At 40.7% G+C, this 25,920-nt stretch overlaps 1 protein-coding gene across 3 annotated transcripts in view; it reads right to left on the reverse strand.

Moving 5' to 3' along the window:
• KIAA1328 overlaps positions 1 to 25,920 on the reverse strand; it is a gene marked incomplete at its 5' end in the record, with an annotated part of 236,140 nt that overhangs the window by 31,128 nt on the left and 179,092 nt on the right. For 2 of the 3 annotated variants that reach the window (XM_084780616.1, XM_084780617.1), the window contains 2 exons: positions 6,031 to 6,139; positions 14,862 to 15,043. In XM_084780616.1, coding sequence (XP_084636742.1) covers positions 6,031 to 6,139; positions 14,862 to 15,043 — 291 coding nt within the window. Of the gene's footprint in view, positions 1 to 6,030; positions 6,140 to 14,861; positions 15,044 to 25,920 lie in introns of those variants that run through there. The other variant, XR_014778983.1, reaches the window with a different exon arrangement.

Below are 25,920 nucleotides of genomic sequence, written 5' to 3' on the forward strand. Positions count from 1 at the left end.
ACTTCAAGGAAACAGCATTTTCCACATACAACAGAACCGATGCACATAGGAACTATTAACCTGGAATAGCATATGCAAGATCTACACAGTTTCAAACCAGAAAAAAAAAATGCCAGCACTGGGAGAGTGACATTGACACAAGTCTCACCCCTAACCCAGAAGTTATTTGCAATTGATAAAGGCTGGGAAAGGGAAAGCCCGTTTTCTCCAATGGCGTGTCACTGGCAAACCACACTGCAGAGCTGGCCTCAGTGTTTGCTTGTTTGTTTGAGTGGGGTTTTGTTTCAGTACTTTTTACCAGACTCTGTGTTTGCTTGTTTGTTTGAGTGGGGTTTTGTTTCAGTACTTTTTATCTTACTGGTTGTTGGTTTGCTTTGACTTTTGTTTTTGTAAAGAGAGGGAGGGAGGGAGGGAGGGAGGGAGGGAGGGAGGGAGGGAGGGAGACAGAGACAGAGAACACGGGAATGACCAAGAAGTTGGGGAGGAAAGGAAGATCTGGGAAGAAGTGAAGAAGTGGGAAATATGATCAAAATATACAGTATAAAAAATTAAATTTAAAAAGAAAAATCTGCCGGGTGATGGTGGTGCACACCTTTAATCCCAACACTTGGGAGGCAGAGGCAGGCGGATCTCTGTGAGTTTGAGGCCAGCCTGGACTACAGAGCAAGTTCCAGGACAGCCAGAGCTGTTACACAGAGAAACCCGGCTTGAAAAACCAAACCAAACAAAACCAAATCCAAAACAAACCCAAAACAAACCAAAACAAAAACAAAAAATCCAGTATCTTTTTATCATTTTATCAAACACATAAAACTTCCATGCATTGAACTGTTTTGAGGATAATGCAGCTGTTGGCAGGGAATCTAGGTTACCACTCAACAAAGAAGCCCTTTGAATGAACAGACTTCACACATTCCTGTTAAACATGGAGAAAAGCATTTATAACCTAACCTTTACTCTTATAGTCAACATACTCTGTACAGATTCAACCTTTTATTGTCATCAATTCATGCACATTATCCTGGTAACTTTTGTTTACTTTATTACAACATATGATGGCAACAGATCTAATGCAATGTGAGGTGTGTCACATATAAACTGCTACTCTGAAGGCAGATAAAATTACAAATGCAAATGAGTTCTTGGCCTCATGGCTCACATATTTAGGAAAGTGATTTTTAAAAGTCTGGAAAGAAATATTTTATAATATTTTTGAATTGAGTAGTTTAAAATCTTTATAATAATATGTATTTTTATGAATACACAAGTGAACATTTCTCTTTTCTCTCTCTGCCCCCGATCCCCTTGGCTTATGCTCATGGATTGAGATGTAAGCCCTAAGCGATTGCTCCAGCCCCATGTCTGCCTGCCTCCTGCCAAGCTTTCCACCACAATGGCCATGAACTCTAAACCTCTGAAATTGTGAGACCCAGATTAAATGCTTTCTCCTATAATTATTATAGCAATTGAAAAGTAACTCAGATATCTTCAACTTGATGCTATCCACAGCCAAAGTCCAAAATACTATCAGTTGTTCTAGAACTCCGAAGACTACGTCATCATATCTGGAGCCAAAAACAACTGTAATTTTCATGTGAAGTAACTTAAGAAAAAATAAAAGTACTGCCAAAAACAGCAGTATTCAACCTGTGGGTTATGGCCCCTTTGGGGAGGGGTGTCAAGGGACACTTTCATAGGGGGTCACATATCAGACATTCTGAATATCAGAAATTTAAATTATGATTTAGAATAGAAGCAAAATTACAGTTATGAAGTAGCAATGAAAATAGTTTTATGGAAGGGTCACAACATGAGGAACTGCATCATTAGGATGGTTGAGAACCACTGGTCTAAAAGATGGAGAGATTTATTTCAGCATGGACTTGGCAGAGTGTGATCGCAGGTTACCCCAGATTTGTAGCTAGCCTGTACAAATGCCTATGAGCAAAGCAAAGCAAGCAGCACACTTGAGAGCAAAATGTTCAGAACACATTAAGCATGTAGACTGGCGGCAAATGGCCAAGATTTAAAAAGAAAAAGATTTAAGTAATTTTAAGTTTCTAGTATACTATTAAGCTTTCCCAAAGACTCAAATATGTGCCCAACCCCCACCGTAGGCTTAACAAGTTTCATAAAATCCATATTGTATATCTCAAAAAGAACAAACCAAACCAAAAATCTTCCATGTTGTAGTTTAAAAAGAAAATCCAAATCTTTCTGAAAATAAACAAACAAAAAAATAAAAATGAGATAAAGAGACAAACAGTACTTTCTAGAAACAGATACAACTGCTTTAGTGGCACACATTTCCTGGCTAGGTATGACATGTAGGGATGGCTTGCCTCTCTTTACATGCCACAGGAAAGCAGGTATGCAAGAGAAAGTACACTAACACTGAATGAGTCATGAAAGAGCCGAGACGGGGCTCAGTGACCTTGCACGTCAGGGATTGTGGATTTAACCCTGCAGCCATGGGCCTGGAATTAGTCTCTGTTCATCAGGGTGGAACAATCATCATTGTGCTGTCATAGGACTGAGAAACAGAAACTCCATCAGTATTTCAAAAAATGACATTTCTGCTGTAATGAAGAATCACAGAAGGCACTTCCTTCATTTTAATATGAAATGCATCATGTCACATGAAGGGGCACACAGCTGTACAATACCTTATCTCCTAGTATGGTTTGAGATAAAAGGCTTGAAATGAAAAGCTATGCTAATGCAAGTATCTGCTTAATGCAAGTATACTTTTTATTAAATTGGCATATATCAAGTACAACCAGAAAGGTTGTTTGCAGTGAAGAAATATATAATTTTGTACCTCAGTGGGGACACCAATCACAGCTGACATTGGTTAAGAAACACAACTTCTTTGGCCTTGGTGGTTGGAAACTTCCTTTACTTTTTATTGTAGGCAGTGGACATACCTAGTTTGGGAAGGCACCAAAGTGTATATTTGTGCTATATATAAAAAGCAGCATTTGTGCTCCTAACAACTCATTTGAGAAGCAAAGGGCAACTTGCCCATCTCTGGCTTCATCCTGGATAAAAGAACCGAGTGACTCAGAGCCACCCCAGCTGCCTTCCTGACATGGTGCTCACAATGAGAAGGAGAGAGCTTCTGCAGTCATCTCTCTAGGCCGACTGATCAATGCAGGATTACTTGCTCTTACTGAGCAGAAGTGAACAGTTATTTTGTTTCGTCCCACAGTCCTCTTGGGCCAAGAGAAGCACTGGCTTTACAATCCCTAACAGCTTAGGGGCGCACAACTAATACTGGACTCACAGGTAAAATAGACAGATAAGAGTGCCATGGCTCCCAACTGGGAAGGCTATAATGTTTTTCCCCTTGTGCTGTAAATTACATATTTATTTTGTTAGCATGTGATAGATGAATATTTCTACATGCAAAGTTGTCCAGCTAAAATCAAGATAAGTGATATTAATGTCCTACGGTCAGTGTTATTGAACCTCAAAAGCAATAAATTTTATGAGTTGATAAATATTACATTTGCAACATAGTTAGCATTCCTTTACTGTCTCAAGCACTTATTACACATTGTAACCGCAAGTCTACAATACATTATTCATATTTGGGGTGTCACCAAGTGATGGATTGCTATAGGAAAGGCTGTCCTTTAAATAAATCAACAAATAAAAATGCAAATGTTAACATTTTCAGCCACAAATTTTTCCCATCTTGAATGGGGAATGAAAAATTCACATTATATTGACAGCCAGCAGAAAGAACAATTAAAAACCTATACCATGAATGCGAAAGATGACTCTGCCATGACCGTTTTCTTTGCCTGTACACGGAATGATATGGGATAGTTTTAGGTGTTTTCCAAGAGCAAAGGAAGAATGTATCCCCCAGCACTGAACCATGCCATCATCTTTTACAAGCCTTTTGTAAACCTTAAACATTTCTGAAATTTAGGGTGAGTATTGATTGAAATCTAGTTTCCTCTTCAAAGATTTGTAGGAGGAAGAACCAGAGTTTTCATACTAAAAAGAAGTCTACACAAAATGACTAGTGTACACTTTGAAATGAGCATGACTCAGATACTCTGGGTTCAGGATGGAGAAGCATCTCTGTGCGGTCCTGGTAGCTGCTTGTCATATTATTGCAGCATTCTCAACTCTGCACTTTGTATAATACACTGATGATACGCCATTGCGAACTCCTCTAAAGATAGGAACCGGTGTGCTACATATTCTTTTAGTCAGCCAAATGCTTACTATTTAAAAAGCTCCTGGGAATCTATATTTAGCTGATCAGCAGTAGTAAGGGCCAGCACATGAATAATCCTTTTCTTAACATCTGTAAATATGCGTATATGCTACAGATTTAACCAGGGCTTATAACACTCTGCCATACTGATATAGTCCATTCAAAAAATTTACACTGAGAATGTTTTACAAAGCCCTTACAGAGAAAACACTTTACTCGTTTTTCATGCCCCATTTTTAAACTGAAACTCAACATTCAAAGCTATATTAATGTAGTGCTAAAGATCTCATTTTAGTGCTAAGGTATAGCTCAGTGGTGAAGTGCTTGCATACCATGTGTGAAACCCTGGCTTTGAGCCCTATCACCAACGAACCAACCAACAAACAAACCAGCTGACCAAATGCCATTTAAATACTAATAGAAAATTCACTGAGATTGAAATTGAGAGTATTAGCCATTTCAATTCAGTAAACCAATCCCTATGGGTCGCATGGGAAGCTTCTAAGCACAAGTTTCCAACTACATTGTGAAGTGGTGCAAAATCGAGGGAGCTCTGTCCACTTTACGGTACCACAACTCATTTGTTTCTTAGCAAATTCCAACAATGATAGTATTAAAAGCAAGAGAGAGGGTCAGTGGAGAGAGATGGGTCAACTAACTAATTATTTTGATTATGTCACCTTCTGACAATGTTGGCCATTAAACTACAGAAGTTAATGGCTTTGGAGTTTGAAATGCTGGCCCTACCTTTTATTAGCTAAGGGACTTAGATAGCCTTCTCAACTTCTCTGAGTCACAGTTTCCCAATTTTAAAACGGGTTGAGGGTAGTGCTATCTCCATAGCTATGAGGACTAATCAAGGAGCGTGGTACAGTTCTGGATGCACAGCACTAACAGCCAGTGAGTGGCCTAATGTAGCATCTTCTGCACCAGTCACTTCCCAGGCCCTGTGTAGTGTTGACCTTTCTGCCTCCAGAATTAAAGGCATGCCAAGAGCCACAGTTAGGACGCGCACTACTTCTCAGCATGCATAGGATTGTCTTCTGTGGCATAGTACTTATATGAGACCAGAATGAAAGCTGGCTCTAGAGGAGGAAGAGGTAAAGCGCTTTCCTTTCTTAAACAACCATAAACAAAGGAATATGTTTTATAGTATATTTCTGAAAACACCAGCCTTGAGATCAACAATTTAGGCCATTAAACTATAAATTAAACCTTAAAATCTATATTCATGTGTTAAGATGTGAGGTATTTAAGTGCACCAAACCAACCTTACCCTCGAGGAAACATAAACAAAGTCTTTTTGAAACAGATGCTTCTATGTATTGAGTCTTACGTTTATAATATGGGAGTTCCTATTTTAATATAGGAAGTTTTAAGTAATATATTTATTTCTCTAACTCCAGAAATGGCTGATCATACAGTTAGCCCTTCTAAAGTTTCTGGTATAAGTGGACATCAAGATACCTCTAGCACATAATCTACTGGGATATTCAGAATTTAGTCACTTAACGCTGTAGACTAAATACTGTGCCAACCAATGATCAGCTGAGAAGGACCCATTGCTAAGCAGAGTTTCTGTGGACAGGATGCTTTGGTTTCTATGGAGATCCTTGCCAACTGTCATGATCCTTTCAGAAAAGTGTGACTATAGAGAAAAGAACTCTGGAATGAATTCGTTGAATCTACAGCTTCATAAGTGTCTGTTGAGTAAGATCACTGAAACTGTCATGGTTTCTTCTGTCTTATGAACACTCCTATGGAGAATCATAAGTCAAAGGGTCTCGTAGGCTCACCTTGAGGTATTGTGTTGGGATAATGATGAGGCTGGGGTCATAGGGGCCTTAGGGCTTCTTGTTGACATAGGAGATGTGGATGCATCTTTTCTAACTCCTGTCGCTGTCTCTGTATAAACAACAAAGGGAATAATTTGAGTATTCAATGAAGGAAATGAAAAGTTCACTTCAAGTAACAAAGTAGACCGTTTGGGGCATCACAAAGTGTCAAAGACAGACTGCTGCTTTTCCCCCTGAAATAGAACAATGACAGATGGAAAATTCCTTATGTTGGTTTTTTAAAAAATAAATATCAGTGATTCACACTGCCTTACTTAAAAAACAAACAAAATCCACCCATCTGTGCAATAACAGACTAATTTATTTTGTTTTTAGACATATTTGCCTGTCATATTTCTGATGATCTGGGCTTACTATGAGAATGCCTAAGAAGGCAACTGTTTTAATTTGTTCCTTTTAACTATTATTAACAAAAATCCTCTTGTTGACAAAACAGAAAACACAAAACAGATGCACTTGCATCTCCAGACCTTTCAAGTTAAAGACTTCTCTTTAAAAGCATTTAGGATTAGACATAAGCATCCCATTTCTTTTAGAGACTCTGTCTTGGACAATAACATGTATCATGTGGAAGACATGACCAGCATACCTTCATTGCAGGGTTGCAATGCAATTGCATTGATAAACAAGGCTTTATCTTCCTACAGCATGGGCTCACCTGGCCTGTTCTCTTCTCAGAAGTATCAAATAGTTTATTAGTTACTCTTCTCTCCCAGATGTTGAATAAAATGATAGTATTAAAAGGAGGCATGTTTTCTTTTTTGGTTTTATTTTATATTTATCACTTTTCAAGAACACAAAGCATCTCCGTCTTTGTTCTGGAGGACAGTGAGAATTCTGTCAGGTTTCTTTCTGGTTCCTTGGAAACTGCTGTCCAGTGTGCATCTCAAGTTATGTGGAAAGATCTGCTCTTTCTTGTAGGAAAGAGTGAGTGTCTACAGAACACGCAGTAAGCTCTGACGTTAGGAATACCAGATCCTAAAAGGCCAGAAATGCCGTGCATCTATCTTTTCTCCTAAGGCTCCTCTGAGTACATGTCATGCTGAAGTTAGTACACGACTAACTTCTTGTCTGGATTGGGTCTTATACTGTCCCTCTCCATCTCCAGTGTTGCTTTTACTAGAAATTATTTTTCACGCAAAACCTTTGCCATAAGTATTATAAGGAAAAGGAAAGATATGGGACTTATGTGGCTGACCAAGGTAACAAAGAGAGTAAGGCAGGAGCAGCCTGCACCTGTTTCCAGGCAACAGAGTGAGTTGTCTCCATTATCTTTCACTGTTGTGTTTACTATGAAAAGTGTGTGACATTAAGAAGTAGGAGATCCATTCTCCCATTGAGGGACATCTGGGTTGTTTCCAGATTCTAGCTATTGCAAATAAAGCTGTTATGAACATAGGTGAACAAACGTCTTTGTTGTCTGGTAGAGCATCTTTTGGGTATATGCCCAGGAGTGGTATATCTGGGTCTTGAGGTAGCACTATTTCCAATTTTCTAAGAAAGTGTCAGATTGATTTCCAAAGTGGTTGTGCAAGTTTTCACTCCCACCAGCAATGGAGGAGTATGCCCCCTTCTCCACATCCTCACCAGCAATGAAGGAGTATGCCCCCTTCTCTACGTCTTCCACCAGCATGTGCTGTCACTGAGTTTTTGAACTTAGGCATTCTGACAGGTGTAAGATGGAATCTTAGAGTCATTTTGTTACATGTGCCAATCACAGTTTGTCCTTAAAAATGTTACAAGTTTGTGCCCCATGTCACTTCTTTTCCTCCCTCCTTATCTAGGACTGTGGCAGGGTCAACAAACATCCTGGGTTCTGCAGGCCAGACAACTAGTCACAATGTTCAGCTCTGTGACAGTAAAGAAAACAAGCCCAGACAGTGTGCAGACACAAGGGGCAGCTGTGCTGTGAGGCGTTTGTTGTTGGAGAGCACTGGGTGGGGGAACAGTGCAAGTTCCTTGTCTTATTTTTAAAAGTGGAGGGTTTCAGTCTTTCACAGTTGAAAAATGATAGTCTACGTAGCTTTTATGCAAAAGTTCCTCTTACTGTTTAGGAAATCTCCCACAAAAGATTTTGTTAAATGTTTTTTCTCTGTTGACTGAGATGATCATGTGGTTTTGCCTTTTTCTGCTAATGTGGTGAATTACATCAATTTTTCTGAGTTGAATCACCTTTGCATTCCTGAGTTAAATCCCATGTGGTCATGATTTATCATCTTCTTAATGTGCGGCTACATTCAGCTTGCTACAGTTTCTGTTTGGCTATTTTCATGCATATTTATAACAGGCATTGATCTACAGTTGGTTTTGTGGTTGCCTGGTTTCAGCATCGGGGACTCCTTTTTGTTTTTGTTGTTAACTTTATATTGATTTTTTGGTGTGTGTGTGTGCACCCCAGTCCCACTCATCTCACCATCCCTTCATATCTGCCCTTCACCCCTGTAACCTCCCATCCAAAATAAAACACACAAGCAAACAAACAGGCAAACAACAAAACAGAGCATAGAACACATCTCATCATGGAAGCTGCAGTAAGTCACAGTGTGTCCACAGTATATTCCTCTGTCCACACATTTTCACTTGTAAATGGTTACTGCAGTGAGTCTTTGGTCTGGTTCGAGATCTTTGGCTTCTCTGACACCATCAATATTGGATCCTCATGGGGACTCTTCCAGGTTATTCTGTTGTTGCCCTGTGTCATGGAGATCTTGCAGCTTTAGAACAGCAAGACTGGCCCTTTAACATGTCCCAACAGTTCACAGATGATATAGATTTTGGGGTAGGCCAACTCAGAGTCCTGGATCTGGACCTGGGTGGTAGCTGGGCTGGTCAGCTTGCTTGCTCTCCCTTATCTGTACCACCAAGGGGAGCTTACCTAGGTACGGTCAGCTCTCCGGCTCTTCTATTCTCATACCCTTGGGGCTGGCTCACCAGCAGCCATGCCTTCAGAGTCAACTCCACTGTGCTGCCTAGTGAAAGTTCAGGGCCCACTCTCCCTAGCACTGGAGCTTGTGAGGGGGTTGGGATAGCTCTCCTGCTCTCACATCCTGGGGGCTGGTTCATCCATGCCTTTACCATCAGGGCCAGTTCCACTGTATTCCCCAGGTGAAGTGCAAGGCTCTCTCACTGAGTGCTACAGCCAGTGAGGGGGTATGGCAACTCTTCAGCTCTCATGCCCTCAGGGCTAGCTCTTCCTGCTACTGCAGGTGACCAAGGGGGTAGGGGTAGGGCATCACCCCATGGCTCCCCATTCCCACAGCACCCATGCCAGATGTGTGGTGGGGCCAGCTCTCCCTTTAGATCTTGAGCCTGCACATCTGCACCCCCTCCACTAGGGCCAGCTGTACTGTTCTGCTCAGACAAGGTGCAGAGACCACTTTCCCGAGTGCTGAGGAGGGCAGAGTGTGAGGGACAGGGCCTTCTCATTGCTCTCATGACCAGGGCTAATTCTTCTGACTGCCGCAGGTGGGGAGGGGCGAGGTGGGAAAGGCATCACCCCTGCACCAATGCCACATCATGGCACAGGAGTGGCTGGGCCAGCTCTCCTTTGCTCTGTTCACAAGGCTGTCTCACCTGTTCCCCCTCAACCAGGGACAGTACTACTGTACTACCCAGCCAAGGTGCAGGGCCCTCTCAGCATAAAGGAATCCTAAATTAAGTTTAGATGTATCGCATTTGATTCTATTTTTAATGGAAGAATATGAGAAGCATTTGCCTTAATTCTTAGAGATTTGGTGAAATTTACTTGTTAAGCTATATGGTTCTGGCTTATATTTCAGGAGAGGTTTTTTTTTTTTTAATGATTATTGTTTCTATTCAGATTTTTAATTTTGGAGAGTAAAGTCTGGTAGTTTGTGTGTTCATTTTATATAGTTCTTATAGCTTCTTTTGCATTTTTGTTTCTATGTAATTGTCTTATCCTAGGAGCCAGCAGCATGTTCATTTGGCTTTCAAAGTTTTCACATAAGATTCTATGAAAGTTCATTAGGCAGAACAAAAAGCAGGGCTTGGGTCAGCCTTTTGAGGAATCTACAGACCCCTAATATCTGGACCCAGCATTCTGCTTCCACTGAAGTCAGGGTCTCCCGTCTGTCTTGGGCTGACATCATCAACACTAAGACTAATGCCATCCCAGGGTAAAGGTTAGTCAATGCTAAGAGTCCACAATGTTCTCCTATCATGTATCTAGAAAGCCATTCGTTTCTTCAGAGTTCTGATGAGGTGGATTTTTTTTTGAGACAGAGTTTCACTGTGTAGCTTTGGCTGCCCTAGACTTGCTTTGTAGACCAGATTGGTTACAAACTCACAGAGATCCACCTGCCTCAGCCTCCTGGAGTACTGGGATTACAGGCCGGTGCCTCCGTGACTGGTAAGGTGGATTCTTAATAGTGTGGTCTTCAGTGTTTCTGGGAGAGGATGAGAATCTAGAGTTATCAACTCCACTGTTTTCACTGACAAGCTATAATATGAAATTTTGATATAATCACTACAATGACCGCAATAGTTCAGTTAACAAATAATCAAATTAATGAATGAAAACTCATGATTATGGTATGAGTAGGAAACATCCCCACAAAGGCTCAGGCTTTTACTTAGGTGTTTGTCATAGTAATTCAATAACTAATGTAATTATTATATCAACTAGTGCAGAAAATATAGATTTGATAAAAGCAAATACCCATTTATGACAAAGACTCTCAACCACCTAGAAGGGATTTTCTCAATCTGATTTAAAAAGTAACAAAAAAAGCACCAGGAAGATCATACTTAATGCATGAAAGGCTGTCTTCTCTGAGACCTAGGACAGGTATGCAAATATACTTTTACCGTTTTATTTCTAGGACTGGAACCCCTAGGCAGTCAACAACAACAACAACAACAACAACAACAACAACAACAACAACAAGCCATAATTGTGGAAAGAAGTTGTTTGTGGATTTAGCTACATATGAGTCCTAACCCCCAGGATTCTTTAAAACTTATTGTACTTGAAGACAGGGCCTTTGAGATGGTCATCAAGTGCCAATGAAGTCACATGGGTGGGTCCTACTCCAGCATGATTGCTGGAGTGGTATCTGTGGGAAAAGGAGAGATAACGACAAGAAAGGACCTTGGGAAATCAGTGAGAGAAAGCCCTCTGTAGGCCCAGGGAAGGGCTCAGGGAAGAAACGGATAAGCAGAGGCACAGGGAACTTTTGGTCATTGGGGAAATGAAGGGTGACTGCATGGGTGTAAACAATCGCCAGACTTATCAAACTGTACATCTAAGACATGTGCCACTGTATTGTATATAATTAAACCTCAATTTAAAGAAAAGGAAATGAATTAATGACTATGGTTTTCTTGACTTCTTAGGCACTGCTATTTGAAGGCCTCACTATAGTCTTTCTCTTTGACAATAACAATCAATCATCATAAGGACTTTGATGATGTAAGCATATATTTTGCTTAAATCACTAAATCACTGTAGGCACTGAGGACAAAGGTCTAACTGATTAGGTCCTTATTTTAGGAAAATGAAACAAGGGCAGAAAAAGAAAAATCAATATATTTAATGTTATGTTAATTTAGTCAACAAATATATAATGAGCACCCACCATGTATGGAGCTACGTTCTAAGACATAGAGACATACAAATTATTGTCTAGTAGTAAAAGACCTAAATTAATTTTCTTATAATTAGATATAAAATAAAAATAACAATAATAATAAAGGAAACATAAGTAAATGATCCTTAGAGGCCAGATGAAATTGCTTCTGTACTTTGATTCTTCCGATATTCTTATTTTGTCTCTGTTTATCCACCATGGGTCATTATGATGTGCGCATTGCTATAGGTACAGGTTCACATACAGAGATCATTAGGAACATTAAAGATTATTGTTTACTTCAGCAAAGCCTATGATAATCATTTTCCAGTTTAAAAACATGTGCTTGAGATCTCCTCAGGGAACTCAACCAGTGATGGTGGCTATGTAAGGTTAGTCTAAAAGAATCCCCAAAGAAAAGATGAGGAGTGTGGCCAACACTCCCAGCTAAGCTGAGATTACTCTGGAGTGAGGTTCTGCCACAGATGCGAAGGGATTCAGAGACATATGACCGGAGCAAGCAGGAGGCATCCCCAAGGACAGCAGAGACCTTTGAAATGACTTTCAGCCAGAGTTCAGAAAGCTGCTAATCCCACGATCTAATGTTTTCATGCTGGAACTGGTGCTCAGTGGCCTCAGCCCCAGCTAGGTGATCAGCATCACTGGAGGAATGCCCTAAATTCCCAGGGCTCCTGTGACAGAGAACCAGTCACTGCTCAGGGAGAAGCAGTTCTAGAATGCTGCCAAGGCACAGCAAGAAAAGAGAGGCAGGAAGAGCACGTGTTCCCCCGCCATGCCTTCTAAAAGCTCTTGACCCAAGTTTAGATTCAAAGTAGCATATCCCTATTTCACATAACTCAGGGAAAAAAAAAACAAGTAAAATGCAGCATCCTAAGCAGTGATAGGGAAACTGTACGCTGTAAGCTAATTTTGATAATAACATGCCTATTTTTGTTATCACAAGGCTACTCTTTGAGTCAAGATGGCAGAATGGCAAGAGCAGGAGCAGTAACGGAGTGAGGGACTGGTAATAAAGATTAACAGTCCTGCAGTAAATATCCTGTATAGCACTTCATGATTAAGGGGCAACAACAAAAGAAACAATGCATATAAAACAGAAATGTATACAGAAAGATCCTTTCATGTTAATGAGAGGAAAGCAATTAAGGAGGCACCAACCAAGCGGTGTAGCCTGGGCAGTTAGTGCTGGGTCACTGGCACTGTAATAACCAGGGCATCAGACTCACGGTGTACACTTGGGAAAGTTAATTCTCCCATTGGGCTGGGTGCTGCAGCAAAGGCCACGGCAATAACCCTGCCCTGTCTCTAATCTGCACACACCAGCTCTGCACTGGCAGAGAGGCCCAAGGGGTCAACTTCATGTCTTCAGTGACCGGACAGACCATAAAAGAAGGAAAAAAGTACATGATAATCTTTTTCATGAGTAGAAAAACTTCATGGTTCCTGTGAATATCTTAAAAGGTTAAAAACTTTTCAAACTTTTTAACAGGTGAGAAAGCTTTTGATATTATTTTCACTATCATACTATATCCTCCTGCCCTCCAAAGAACGAGGAAAAAGAGGGGTGAGGGGAGCTGCCAGAAAAATCAAATGGCTAAAGTCAGTGTTCCTGAAAACTCTGCAGATACGTAACAGCTCTCTCCGAGTTGGATCGATTGTCCAGCAGCAGTACGGGGATTCACTGTGCACAACAAAAGTGCTGCAATGTCAGCAGACGACACAGCACAAGTAATGGGTTCTGAACTCCTGTTAGTCAAAAATGATTTTGTTTCAAATTAGAAATTGATTTTTTTGGAGGGACAGCAGCCCTTTCCAGGCTTCCGTAGCTGGACAGGGAGAGATCTGCTCCAGCACAGCCAGGCTGTCCTGACGATGACTGACAAGTGCCTGCAGGGCTGCTCTCTAACATGGCAGCAGTCTCAACCAGCCACACATACTGTTTGGCTACGTGGTTTCTCATTTTGCCATTTCATTTTAGTGTGGGCACAAAACATACATGTGTTGACAAGGCTTGCTAAGCTTTGCAGAGTAACCACTAGACCAGTTAGGACTGGCTCTCCCCTCTGAAGTACAATGACAAGAATAAGAAAGACCAAAGTGAGGGCTTCTCATTGCTGAATGACTCTTGCCAGATGAAGCAGAGGCTATCTCAGACAGGAAGTCTTCACAATTTTATCTATGTCTTAGGTAGGAATGCCTAAAAGGGCACTTCAATGCTGACTGTCTTCAGTGAAACTCTATAGAATATTTGCCTTATGCCAAAGAGAAATTGTAGAAGTTCCATTTTGAAACAAGTTTGGAAAAGTTATCATCTCTCGGTGACCTGGAGGGGATAACGAGATTGATCTTTAGCTTACTGCTTATTAACCCCAAGAGCACAGCAAAGTTGGCAGCATGTGGGGAAGGCAAGGAAGGGTGCATGCAAACTTTTCTCACAGAACACACCCACTCTCAAATAAATAAGCAAATGTACAAGTTGTTGTAGAGATTAACAGCAGTGAATTGCTTAACATCAGCAGGAGAAGAGCTTGCCTGGCAGGAGAGGGAATACATAAAACAAATTAGGATAAGAGTCCTGGGGTGCAAGCAGAGGAGGACTGTTTCCTATACACCTGTGTACAGAGGCTCACTCCCTGCAAGTTAGTCCTTACGGCTGCACAGAAGTCATTCTAAGCCCAGCTGGGAAACACACGGCCCTCTCATTCAGCATTTCAGAGTTATTTGTAGTTGGTTTCTTTTTAAAACCTACATATAAAACAGTAAGTATTAGCACTTCAGAGTGCGAGGCACCATTTTCTCAGACTTGGGAGGTTGTGTTTTAATTACAATGTAAAGTTGTTTATGACCTCCCCTTTCCTAGGAGAGATTTATGTTCAACTCCTTATTCTGTCAAACATTTTGAGAATGTCATTTGGTATCTACAACCATACTTACTGCTCAATTCAGCTTTTAAAAAGAGGGCCTAACTGGACAGCGTCTCATATCAGTACTCTAAGAGAAGTAAATGTAGATGTGACTTGAGACTTCAGCTGTGCCACCCACAGCCTTGCAGGCATATGTTTATCTGAAATGCTAGCTCCAGCTCAGCATAGTGGCAGTCACTTGCTGCTCACTGCTTGCAGGCACCAGCCTCCTTCCTGCTGCTGCAGACGTGACACTCACCTCTCTGGAGTCTGCATGTGTCGTTCTGCTGGCATATCCACTGACCATCATCCTCCACCTGTGACTGAAACTCAACTGTCTTCTTCTCCCTCCTGTTTTGTTCACTGCTTGGAGGGCTTGGGCACTTTTTAAAGGATGATGAGGTTCCATGCAGCCGTTCATCACATACCGACTTTAATACACTGAAAGAGGAAACATGAATGGACTGTAGAGGGCACAGGGAAAGACAGACCACATGGTCATTATCGGAAATAAGCATAAGTTTCAATACAATTTATGGGAGTAAGATTTTTTTCTTATTTTAGTTGATACATAATTCGAGTATTTTTCTGAAGGCATATTTTGTGTCTTGCTACAATCGTTTTGGAGAACACATGAGTTTAATGATATTAATCCTCAAATTGTACATTAGGAGTTTTGGAAATGAGACTCAAGCCCATGAAACTGCTAATAAAGCCATAGAGTATGAGCAAGAATCAGAATGTCTACAGAAATAAGAAAGCAGCTTAAAGTGCGATGTGCATATCTAACATGCTTCCTAAGTACTAAAGATGAACATTAGGATTAAAACATCAGCCTTTGTTACCTAGGGACAGCAAAGCAACTGGAGGCCAACGGAAGTTAAATAAGCCAATAAGGAACATTTCAGTTAACTTTATGGTCTGGGATAGAAAAGCAGACGAAAGTAAAGCAATAAGGATTCAAAGACTGAAAGAAAAGCAAAAAGAAACGAAACAGTTGTGTAAGACAAATAAAAAATAAAAGAAGAAAATAATGTGAAAACCTTTGTTGTGGTGTATACAAGGAATGTGAGACAGAAGGCTGAAGAAAAAGAAGCAGGAACACAAAGGCAGGCACCAAGGCCAATGTATTTGTAATGGAACTACAATAGGTGACAGCTTTGGCATATTGTCACTCGTGAGTCACTTTCTAGAAGTGGAGACATGAAGAACAAATCTCTTTACCTACACCAGGGATGGACCAACCACACATGCATGGGAGGAAGACCTAAGGGTGGCAGGGTGCAGAACACGATGGCTTTGCTGGAGTGCCAAAGTCTTACTGAGAAGACGATGGGAAACAATGGAAGAATGGAGCATAGCGGGGCACACAGAGATTCACATAAGGAGGCAGGTTTGTAAGAAAAATGCAAGAGCACTCACGTCTGTTCTTACCAAATGTGACAGGAAAAGGGGGCTCTGCCACAAGCAGTGTTCTCAAAAAAGGTACTGATTTTAGGAACTGATTCATAGTCTGGTAGTGAATTTAAATTATCTAGAAAAGTTTTAGTAAGAGGATGCTTGGAGTCTCAGCCATTTGTGAAAAGCGAATGGACTGCCTGAGACCAGCCCCGTCTCCTCCTGTCTGTTTCCCTCTCTTCTTTATAAAAGCTCCCTAGGGGATTCTGAAATAATGGTTGATCCTTTGAAGATGATTTCTCCTTTTGCCCAGCATTCTAAAATCCAAAGAAAAGTCACTCCTACATTATTAAATTGTTAGCTGCTACATAATCTTTTTCTCTTCCCGTCCCTTCCTTAAGACTTACAAACTCACAAACCAAGTGAGCTCTGGATTTCATCAAATTACGTGATGGTCTTTCTTAATCTTTTGTTCTATGTATCAACTAATACAAAACGTCTAGGTTGATATGCAACTTACCTTGCATGGACATCTGCTAAAAGAACTGCAGGAGCTAGTCCTAGGGGGCCAAAATCCACTTTAGTGTCCATCACAGAAAAAAGACATATACCCTGAATGACAGTCTTCCTGTGCACCGCCTTCTCATCTGCATATGAAGGAAGCCTCTTTTATATAATTGAGTTTTCTAAGACTTTTTAAAATGCGGAAATGAGAGCTTTACTTTCTCCATCTTTTTTTCTCATTAATTTATTTACTCATCTTCCATTCTGATGGAAGACCCCTCCCTCCCTCCCTCCCTCCCAGCCCCACACTACCAACCCTCTTTCCCTATTCCCCACTCCCATTCTCCTTAAAGAACTGGAGCCATAAAAACCCCAACAACCACCCCAACACATCAGACTAAGCACATCCTCTTCCACTGAATCCATACAAGGCAGCCCAGCTAGGAAAAGTGATTCAAAAGTAGGCAACAGAGCCCATGTAAGAGACAGCCCCATTCCAATGGCTAGGAGACTCAAATGAAGACCATGCTGCCCACTAGTTACATGTCTAGGGGGCCCAGGTGCAGTCCATGCATGCTCTTTTGGTTGGTGGTTCATCCCAGATCCAGAAAGGCATACATGGCATGTACTCACTTATAAGTGGATATTAGCTGTATAGTACAGCATAACCAAATCACAACCCACAGAACCAAAGAAGCTAAGTAACAAGGAGGGCCCAAGGGAGGATGCTTGAATCTCACTCTGCAGGGGAAATAAAACAGACATCTGAAGTAGGTGGAGAGAGAACTGGATGAGAGAGGGGATGGGGAGGGAAACGAGGGTGGAGATCAGGTTTGAGGAGAGCAGGTATGGGAGCAAAGAGGGCTGGGTGAGAGAAGGGAAACCTATGGGGTGCATCTCTATGACAAGCTGGACACCTCTGACAGGGTAGGCTCCTGGAGGGATATGAGGGTGAATCTAGCTGAGACTCCTAGCAGTAGGGGATATAGAGACTGATGTGGCCACCTCCTATAGACAGGCAGGACTTCCAGTGGTGGGAGGGGACACCAACCCATGGACAAAACCTTCAGTCCAAAAATTTATCTTGCCTACAAGATGTATAGGGATAAAGATGGAGCAAGGATTGAGGGAACGGTCAATGACTGGCCCAACTTAAGACCCACTGCATGGGAAAGACCCAACCCCTGATAGTATTTTTTTCCTGCTTTAACTTTATTTTTTGGTCCTTTAAATTTTTTAAATTTATTCATTTTACATCTGATTGTAGCCCCCTCTCTTGTTTCCTCCCAATCCCACCTTCCCTCCCTCATCTCCTCTACTCCCTCCTCTAGTCCTCAGAAAGGGGAGCTCTTCTACCCTACCATCTGCCCCCAGGCTATCATGTCTCATCCTGCCTGAATCCTCTTCCTCTGTGGCCTGGCAAGGTTGCTCTGCCAGGGGGAAGTGATCAACAAGAGTGCACCAGAATCCATGCCAGAGGTAGCCCCTACACACCGTACTATGGCACCCATAAGGAGACTGTGGACTATATCTTAGCAGCGAGTCTAGGTCCACACCATGCATGGCCCTTGATTGGTGCATCAGTCTTTGCAGCCCCACCCCCAGCCCTGGTCCAGATTTGTTGGCTCTGTTGGTCTCCTTGTGGAGCTCCTGTCCCCTCCAGGTCCTTCTACCCTCCAACTCTTCCATAAGACTCCCTGTGCTCTACCCCGAAGTTTGGCTGTGAGTCTCAGCAACTGCTTTGATCCCCCACTGGGTGCAGTCTTTCACAGGAGCTCTTCGGTGGGCTCCCATACTGCTCCTTCTCTTCAGCCACTTTGGTGTCTATTCTATTTGCGCTTCTGAATGAGAATTATCCTCCTTAGGGTTCTCCTTGTTATTTAGCTTCTTTAGATCTGTGTGTTTTAGTGTGATCATCCTGTATTATATAGCTAATATCCACTTATAAGTGAGTATATACCATGCGTGTCTTTCTGGATCTGGGTTACCTCACTCAGGAACGATCTTCACCAACCCACATCCAACAAAGGGATAATATCCAAAATATATAAAGACCTCAAGAAATGAAGTACCAACAAACTAAATAATCCAATTTTTAAAATGGGGTACAGAGCTAACCAGAGAATTCTCAACAGAGGAGTATGGAATGGCCGAGAAACACTTAAAGAGCTATTCCACTCCTTGGAATATACCTAGAAAATGCTCCACTATATAACAAGGACATTGGCTCAATTATGTTCATAGCAGCCTTACTCATAATATCCAGAATCTAAAAACAACCTAGATGTCCCTCAGTTGAAGAATGGATAGAGAAACTGTGGTACATTTACACTATGGAATACTACTCAGCTATTAAAAACAAGAAAATGGGTTATTTGGCTTGGTGGTGTTTAATTTCTTGAGTTCTTTATATATTTTGGATATTAGACCTTTGTCAGATGTAGGGTTGGTGAAGATCTTTTCCCAGTCTGTAGGCTGTTGCTTTGTTCTGACAGTGTCTCCTGCCTTACAGAAGCTTCTCAGCCTCACAAGGTCCCATTTGTTAATTGTTGACCTTAAGGCCTGGGCTGTTGGTGTTCTGTTCAGGAAGTTGTCTCCTCTGTCAATATGTTCCAGACTCTTCCCCAATTTTTCCTCTAACTGATTTAATGTCTCTGGTTTTATGTTGAGGTCTTTAATCCACTTGGATTTGAATTTTGTGCATGGTGACAAATATGGGTCTAATGGCATCTTCTACATGTAGACATCCAGTTAGACCAGCACCATTTGTTGAAGATGCTATTGTTTTTTCATTGAATAGATTGAACTCTTTGTCAAAAATCAAGTGACCATATGCGTGTGGATTCATCTCTGGGTCTTCAATTCAATTCCATTGATCTACCAGCCTATTGCTGTGCCAGTATCATGCTATTTTAATTACTGTTGCTCTATAGTACAGCTTGAGATCAAGTATGGAGATTCCTCCAGAGGATCTTTTATTGTATAGGATTATTTTTGCTATTCTGGGCTTTTTGTTTCTCCATATGAAGTTGAGAGTTGATCTTTGAATGTCTTCAAAATATTTTGTAGGTATTTTGATAGGGACTGCATTGAGTCTATAAATTGCTTTTGGTAAGATGGCCATTTTTACTATGCCAATTCTCCCAATCTATGAACAAGGAAGATTCCTCCATCTTCTGATGTCATCTTCAATCTCTTTCTTCAGAGATTTAAAGTTTTTTTCAAACAAGTCCTTCACTTGCTTGGTTAGAGTTACTCCTAGATATTTTATATTTCTTGTGGCTATCGTGAAGGGTGTAGTTTTCCTAATTTCTTCGTCTGCATGATTGTCATTTGTACATAGGAAGGCTACTGACTTTTTTGAGTTAATTTTGTATCCAGCCAATTTGCTGAAGGTGTTTATCAGCTGTAGGAGTTCTCTGGTGGAATTTTGGTGGTCACTTATGTATACTATTATATCATCTGCAAATAGGGATAATTTGACTTCCTTCTTTTCCATTGGATTCCCTGGATCTTCTATTGTTGTTTTATTGCTCTACCTAGAATTTCAAGAATTATATTGAAGAGATATGGAGAAAGTGGGCAGCCTTGTGTTTTGGCTATTTGTATTTGGTAACCTTGAAAAAAACATCTTTCCTATCTTGGTGCATCTAAAATTCTGAATGCAAATCAATATCTATCATATCTCATCAATATCAACATAAAACATCTACTTAGACCTAGAAACATCATTTTAACCCCAAAACAATTAGGCTTAATTGTAAAACTAAACTATCTGGTCTTCAACCCCATCAGAGACTTGAGAAAGAATAAAATTAATTACCTGAGTATACAGGGAGTGCAGGTTAGCAGCTTCCCAAATGAGAATATGACAGAGACAGTTTGCTGCATGAACAGTCACCCAAAACTTCATCTTTAGCCTTCTGGCCCAATATATCTGACAGACATATTTGTGAAACAGGAACTACTGAAGACTTGCTTACCCTGTCTTGGTAGAGTTTGGCCATCGACTCTGCCTGCATCCAAGTTTATCTCTTTTTAGGCAGAATTCTGTCAGTGGCCAAAAGAAGGACATTTTGCCCAGTGGCTTGTTTGCTACGTTTGAAGCCATCTCCATAAGGACGTTCTTTGATGCTCGTCATCTTCTTTGCCAGGAGTTAACCTGTCTGAATCTTTAAAATAATAAAAACATCTTTAAGTGTCATATTCTGTAGGTCTCTGAGGTTTTGGAAGACCTAATCTAACTATTTTACCTTATCTATCTATAGAATTATATTTATCTGTTAAGCCTTGGATGTATTTACTTCCTTAAAAATGTAGGGCTTGTTTTATTTCAATAACTGATCCCTGTGCGGCCACAGCCAGGTCCCTATGTACAAACATAAGGGAAGCTATATTTCTTGGTCTCTTTCTTCCTGGGCAAAGCCTTGATGATCTCCTTCTTGGCCCAGAGCCACTTCTCTTGGCCCATGTGCACTTCCTTGGTCTTAGACCTCAGCCTGCTTAGACAGGAGCTTCTTGCAAGCTTTGTCTGCCTTCAGCTTTTTGATGTGATCCATTAGAATCCACTCATTTTTCAATACAGTCCCTCTGATCTTCAGGCATAGGCTGTGATACCTATGATAGTCAGTCTTCTTAGGTTCACAATATCTCCTGAGCATAGAACTCACATCCTTCTCATCAGGGCCACCTTCCCTGGCATTCGAGCATATGCCAAATGACAAGGTGCCTTTCCAGTCCCAGAACGGACAGTCACAGGCTTCCAGATGACCAGCCCATCCCTGATCAGCTTCTGAGAGTTGGCACTGGTCATTCCATTGGTCTCATTGGGGTCTAGCCAGACCTTCTTTCCTCACAACAGAGGACAGCAGAGGCAAGCCTCTTCTGAAGCTTGAAAATACTCATGGCTGTAGAATCAGCAGCAAAAGGAAAGAGCGCTTACATTTTATTTTTTAAAGTGGAAGGAGAGAACAACTTGGAGAAAGTTGTCCTCTGACCTCTACATGTGAGCTGTATGCTATGTGCCATAGCCTCTATCATTCATTAACACTCATAATGAAAGAGTTAACTAGAAATTTTAGAGGTGAAGAATACAGTTTAAAGAATAGACTAACCACCGGGCGTGATGGCGCATGCCTTTAATCCCAGCACTTGAGAGGCAGAGGCAGGTGGATCTCTGTGAGTTCGAGGCCAGCTTGGTCTATAGAATGAGTCCAGGACAGCCAAGGCTACACAGAGAAATCCTGTCTCAAAAACTAAGACCAAACAAGCAGAGGAATGAGCTGGAAAACTTAAAGATAGATTATGTAAAGTCATCCAGTCAGAAGAGAAAATGCTGCTTCTGGAAGACATAATTATACGTGAACATCTTACTGCCAGGCATGGAGTATCTTCCTGTCAGTTGCTGGTCAGGGAGAGCCCAGAATTGTCCAAAACACATGGGCTAGTGCCATTGTTTCCAGCTGCTCACTATTACTGCAGTGGCTGAAGGAAGACACAGCTAGTTTTGATTGTGGGATATAGAGAGTGGTGGTACTGGGAGTGAGAACACACGGCCCCTAGGCTCCGCTATTTGAAGTTTGTTCCCGGCTGAAGGTGCTGTTTGGGAGGTGGGCTGCAGCCTTTCTAGAGGAAGCACATGCCTGAGGAAGGGCCTTAGATAGTTACAGCCGCACTGCTTGCACTCTGCTCTCTCTGCTTCACGCTTGTGGTTGGCCATGTCATTTCTCAGCTTCCTGACCTGATCGCTGGCTGCCATGCCTCCCCTGCCATTGTGGGTTCTCCCCATGGAACTTTAAGCCAAAATAAACACTTCCATTCATCAAAAATATTTTTCAAAAAAGCCATACCTGTATATAATATGATCCTATCTCACATCTACCCCCTTTCCTTCCCTCCAACTTCCTTCACATCCTCCCAATAGCCTTCCCCAGTCCACACTTGATGTCTGGTTAGTCTTGCCCACATGTGCAGTCATTCTCTGGAGCATGGGAACCTACCAGTGGCGAGAACTTCAATAAAGGATGATTCTTCCTCTCTCCGCAACTGTAACCACTGCACTAGATCCTCAGCTTGGAATGCGGCTGGGATTCTGGTATCGCTCGGGTGACCAGAGTGGTTGATTACTGAGATAATCAGGTCACATATAGAAGATAGTTTTATAAAATTTCATTTGTTTTGTTTTTAGAGCACTCATGCTCATCTTTCCGCTCTTAAATTCTTTCTTGCCTCTCCTTTCAGAATAGTCCCTGAGTGTTGGTGATGGTGGAGTTATTATAAAGATGTCTCATTTAGGTTTCAACATGCAGTTTCTTATTCTCAGCACTTTGACTCGTTATGCAGCTCTCCACTGACTGCAGTCCATGGCTCAACGGGCCTTTTCTGACTACGGTTGGAAGCAGTCCAGGTCTTGGTGCTAGAAGCTGGGTTGAAATACACCTTTGACTTATGATAATTTCAATTTAAGATTGGTTTATCAAGTTATCCAGTAGTTATATGATGATGGACATAAAATCTTAATGAATGATCAGACAGGCAGCTTCAGGAGAGCTGTTCAGAATGTAATTAAAACTAGATGGAAATTTTAGAGCTGAAATGTACAGTAGCTGATATAAAAATTAGAAAATGGAGATGAAAGCATAATAAATGTTAAGTAGATTTTATAATAGAATCAATAGACATGACCTAATTTGAAAAACAGAAAAAAATTTGAGGAAAAAGAAGCAGATTCTCAGGTACCTTAAAGGCACACAAAGCTGTCTAGGAAGAATAGACTGAAATCTTATAGAAGAACGTATGAGAACGGGGCAAAATAAGCAACTCCAGAACTGTGTCCTAAAGAGAATGTCAGAACATTTTCTAAATCTGATTTAAAACAACCTTTGACTTAATAGAACAATTGAGTAGAAGCAAAGATAAAGAGAATCCCTCAAAATCGAGAAATATGTTAGTTACATGCAGGAGAATATTACAAATGTTGTTCTATTAACATTAGAACAGTAATGGCCAGAAGGTAAGAGGGATAGTTCTACAATGCTGAAAGCAGACAAATCTGTCACCTCAGAATTTGAGGGATGTCATAAAGCATCCCTCAAAAAGAAGAAATAATATTTTAAAATTAAAAACGGAAAATTTACTTCCAGAACACCTGCACTACAAGAAATAACAGGATGTTTTTCAAGTCACAGGAAAATGACACCAGATGGAAATTTCGATCTATAAAGAGAACGAGGAGAATCAGAAATAGTACATGTGTAGATAAATATAAAAGGCTGGGTTTTTTCTTCTTGAAAATTATAGACTCCCCAAGGCTAAACTGGAACATTATGTTGTCAGGCTTATGTGTACTGAGAAACAGTATACATGAGGACAATATCACAATTAACAAGAGAATTAATTGTACTGATACAACACAACCGATCCTACTGTCTACATGAAGTGGCAGCACAGCATACTGCTACAGTCTGCTCTAAGCTAGGAAGCATGCTGAATTGGCTACAGAAACTTTCAAAAGGAACAGTAAAGGCAAAGCAAGCTAGCTAGGAGATTCATTCTGCAAACTCAACACGTGGGAGGGTAAGAAAGGAGAATTTTCACGAGCTCCAGTCTAGACTGTGCCACAGAGTAAGACCATGCCTCCAAACAGAGAGGGAATGGGTGAGCGAGGCCCTTCCTCAATAACATCAGCTTAATCTTAAATGAATTATGCACATCGGTTAGTTTTTGCTCGTTTGTTGTGTGGAAGGTTGTTTGATTGTATGTTTGCAGGGCTGGACATCAAACTCAGAGCCTTAACAGGTAGGCTCTCCACAGATAACTAATTGGTAACTGTTAGCAAAACAAAAATTAGTTTTATCTTGCAGAGTTTCATTGGGTTTACAAACTACCCTGAACAGCAGGCCCCATGTCCAGCAGTATATAGGCAACGCAAAACGAACTCAATGATATTTTTGGAGGCATATTTTTTTTTTATCTCATAATGCTTTATCTGGACATTTTTAATCTTACAAGTCTTTCGTTTAATATATTTTACTTTTATGGGTTTTTGGTATATGTGAATATGTCTCTGTATGTTTCTTGTGCCTTTGCTTTAGCTCTTTTTGACTTATTTTTTACATACATATATCAGAATATATTGTAGGAAAAAACCTATTTTCAATTAAAATAGAATCTAAATTAAGAAAATATCAGAAGACACAAAAAATCATTAAGGACACATGCATCAAAGACAATGCTTCAAAACAGAAGTAGCAAAACCTAATAAGATTAAAGACTAGAGAAATTCACATCCTACCTTGGGATTTTAATCATCTTTTGTAACCAACTGATAAGAAAAATGAGACAAAATTTCAATAAATTCTGCAAGAACACAACACATCAACTTGATGTAAACAGCACGTGCAGATTGCTGCACTCGGTAGCGGATGGATAATCTTAATGTGCATGCGTGGTGGCCAATACAGCCAATGCTGGCTTATAAATAAATTTCAGTATCTCTCAAAAGAATTAAAGGTAATAGAATATGTAATTTAATCATAACTAAGTTAAACCAAAATAAAATCCAACAAGTTAGAAAAATGTTTCAAGTATTTAGAAATTATTTAACATATCTAAATAATCCACAGGTTGAAAAAAAAAAACTAGAAACTGGTATTAAAAAAAAATAAAAATACCACTTATATAAATTGGAAATATAAAGAATCATCAATAATAAGGAAAATAACTTCAATGTCTATATTAGAAATAAGTTTTGAATCACTGATAAGATATTATATTGTCTGAAGCTACCAAAAGAACACATTAGCTATAAAGTCAGGAGGGAGAAAAGAGTAAACAGTGGAGATCCAAATCGACAACAAGGCCACAAGAGAAAAACAAACACAGCAATTTCATATTAACAAAATCTGTATCCTCTTATGTCAGTACAGTCTAATCAAACATAAAAATTACAGCCACAAATATTAGTGATCAGAGAGGATATATCACTAGAAAGCCACTGATAGTGAAGAGCCTATCACAAACAACTTTAACAATACAGTCAAATAAAATTAAATGAGAAGTACATACTTTTTGTTTTACTTTTTCTGCAAGAGAAAATCAAACGAGTTTATTAGTGTATGCAGTGCACATTGAACAGGACAAACCCAACTGAAGTAGACTCCAAACAGGGACCTAGAGCACTGGTTTACACAGCATCTTCAACAGAACGCAGCGGGACTTAGAAACATGACCACACAGACTGTAGGTTTGTCTCTTGACTTCCACAGGTGGGGAGTTAGGGAAAGTGAATTTATGAAAACTAAAGAAGAAAGGCTTGTTAGTTCCTCCAGTGCCACGTCTGAACCGGTGAGAGATCTCTAGTGATTAGCATCCATCCTTTCTAGGCATGGGAGTAGAGACACCATTATACTTTTAGG

The sequence above is a fragment of the Acomys minous genome, assembly GCF_964271855.1.
Source record: "Acomys minous genome assembly, chromosome: 4".
Taxonomy (NCBI): Eukaryota; Metazoa; Chordata; class Mammalia; order Rodentia; family Muridae; genus Acomys; species Acomys minous.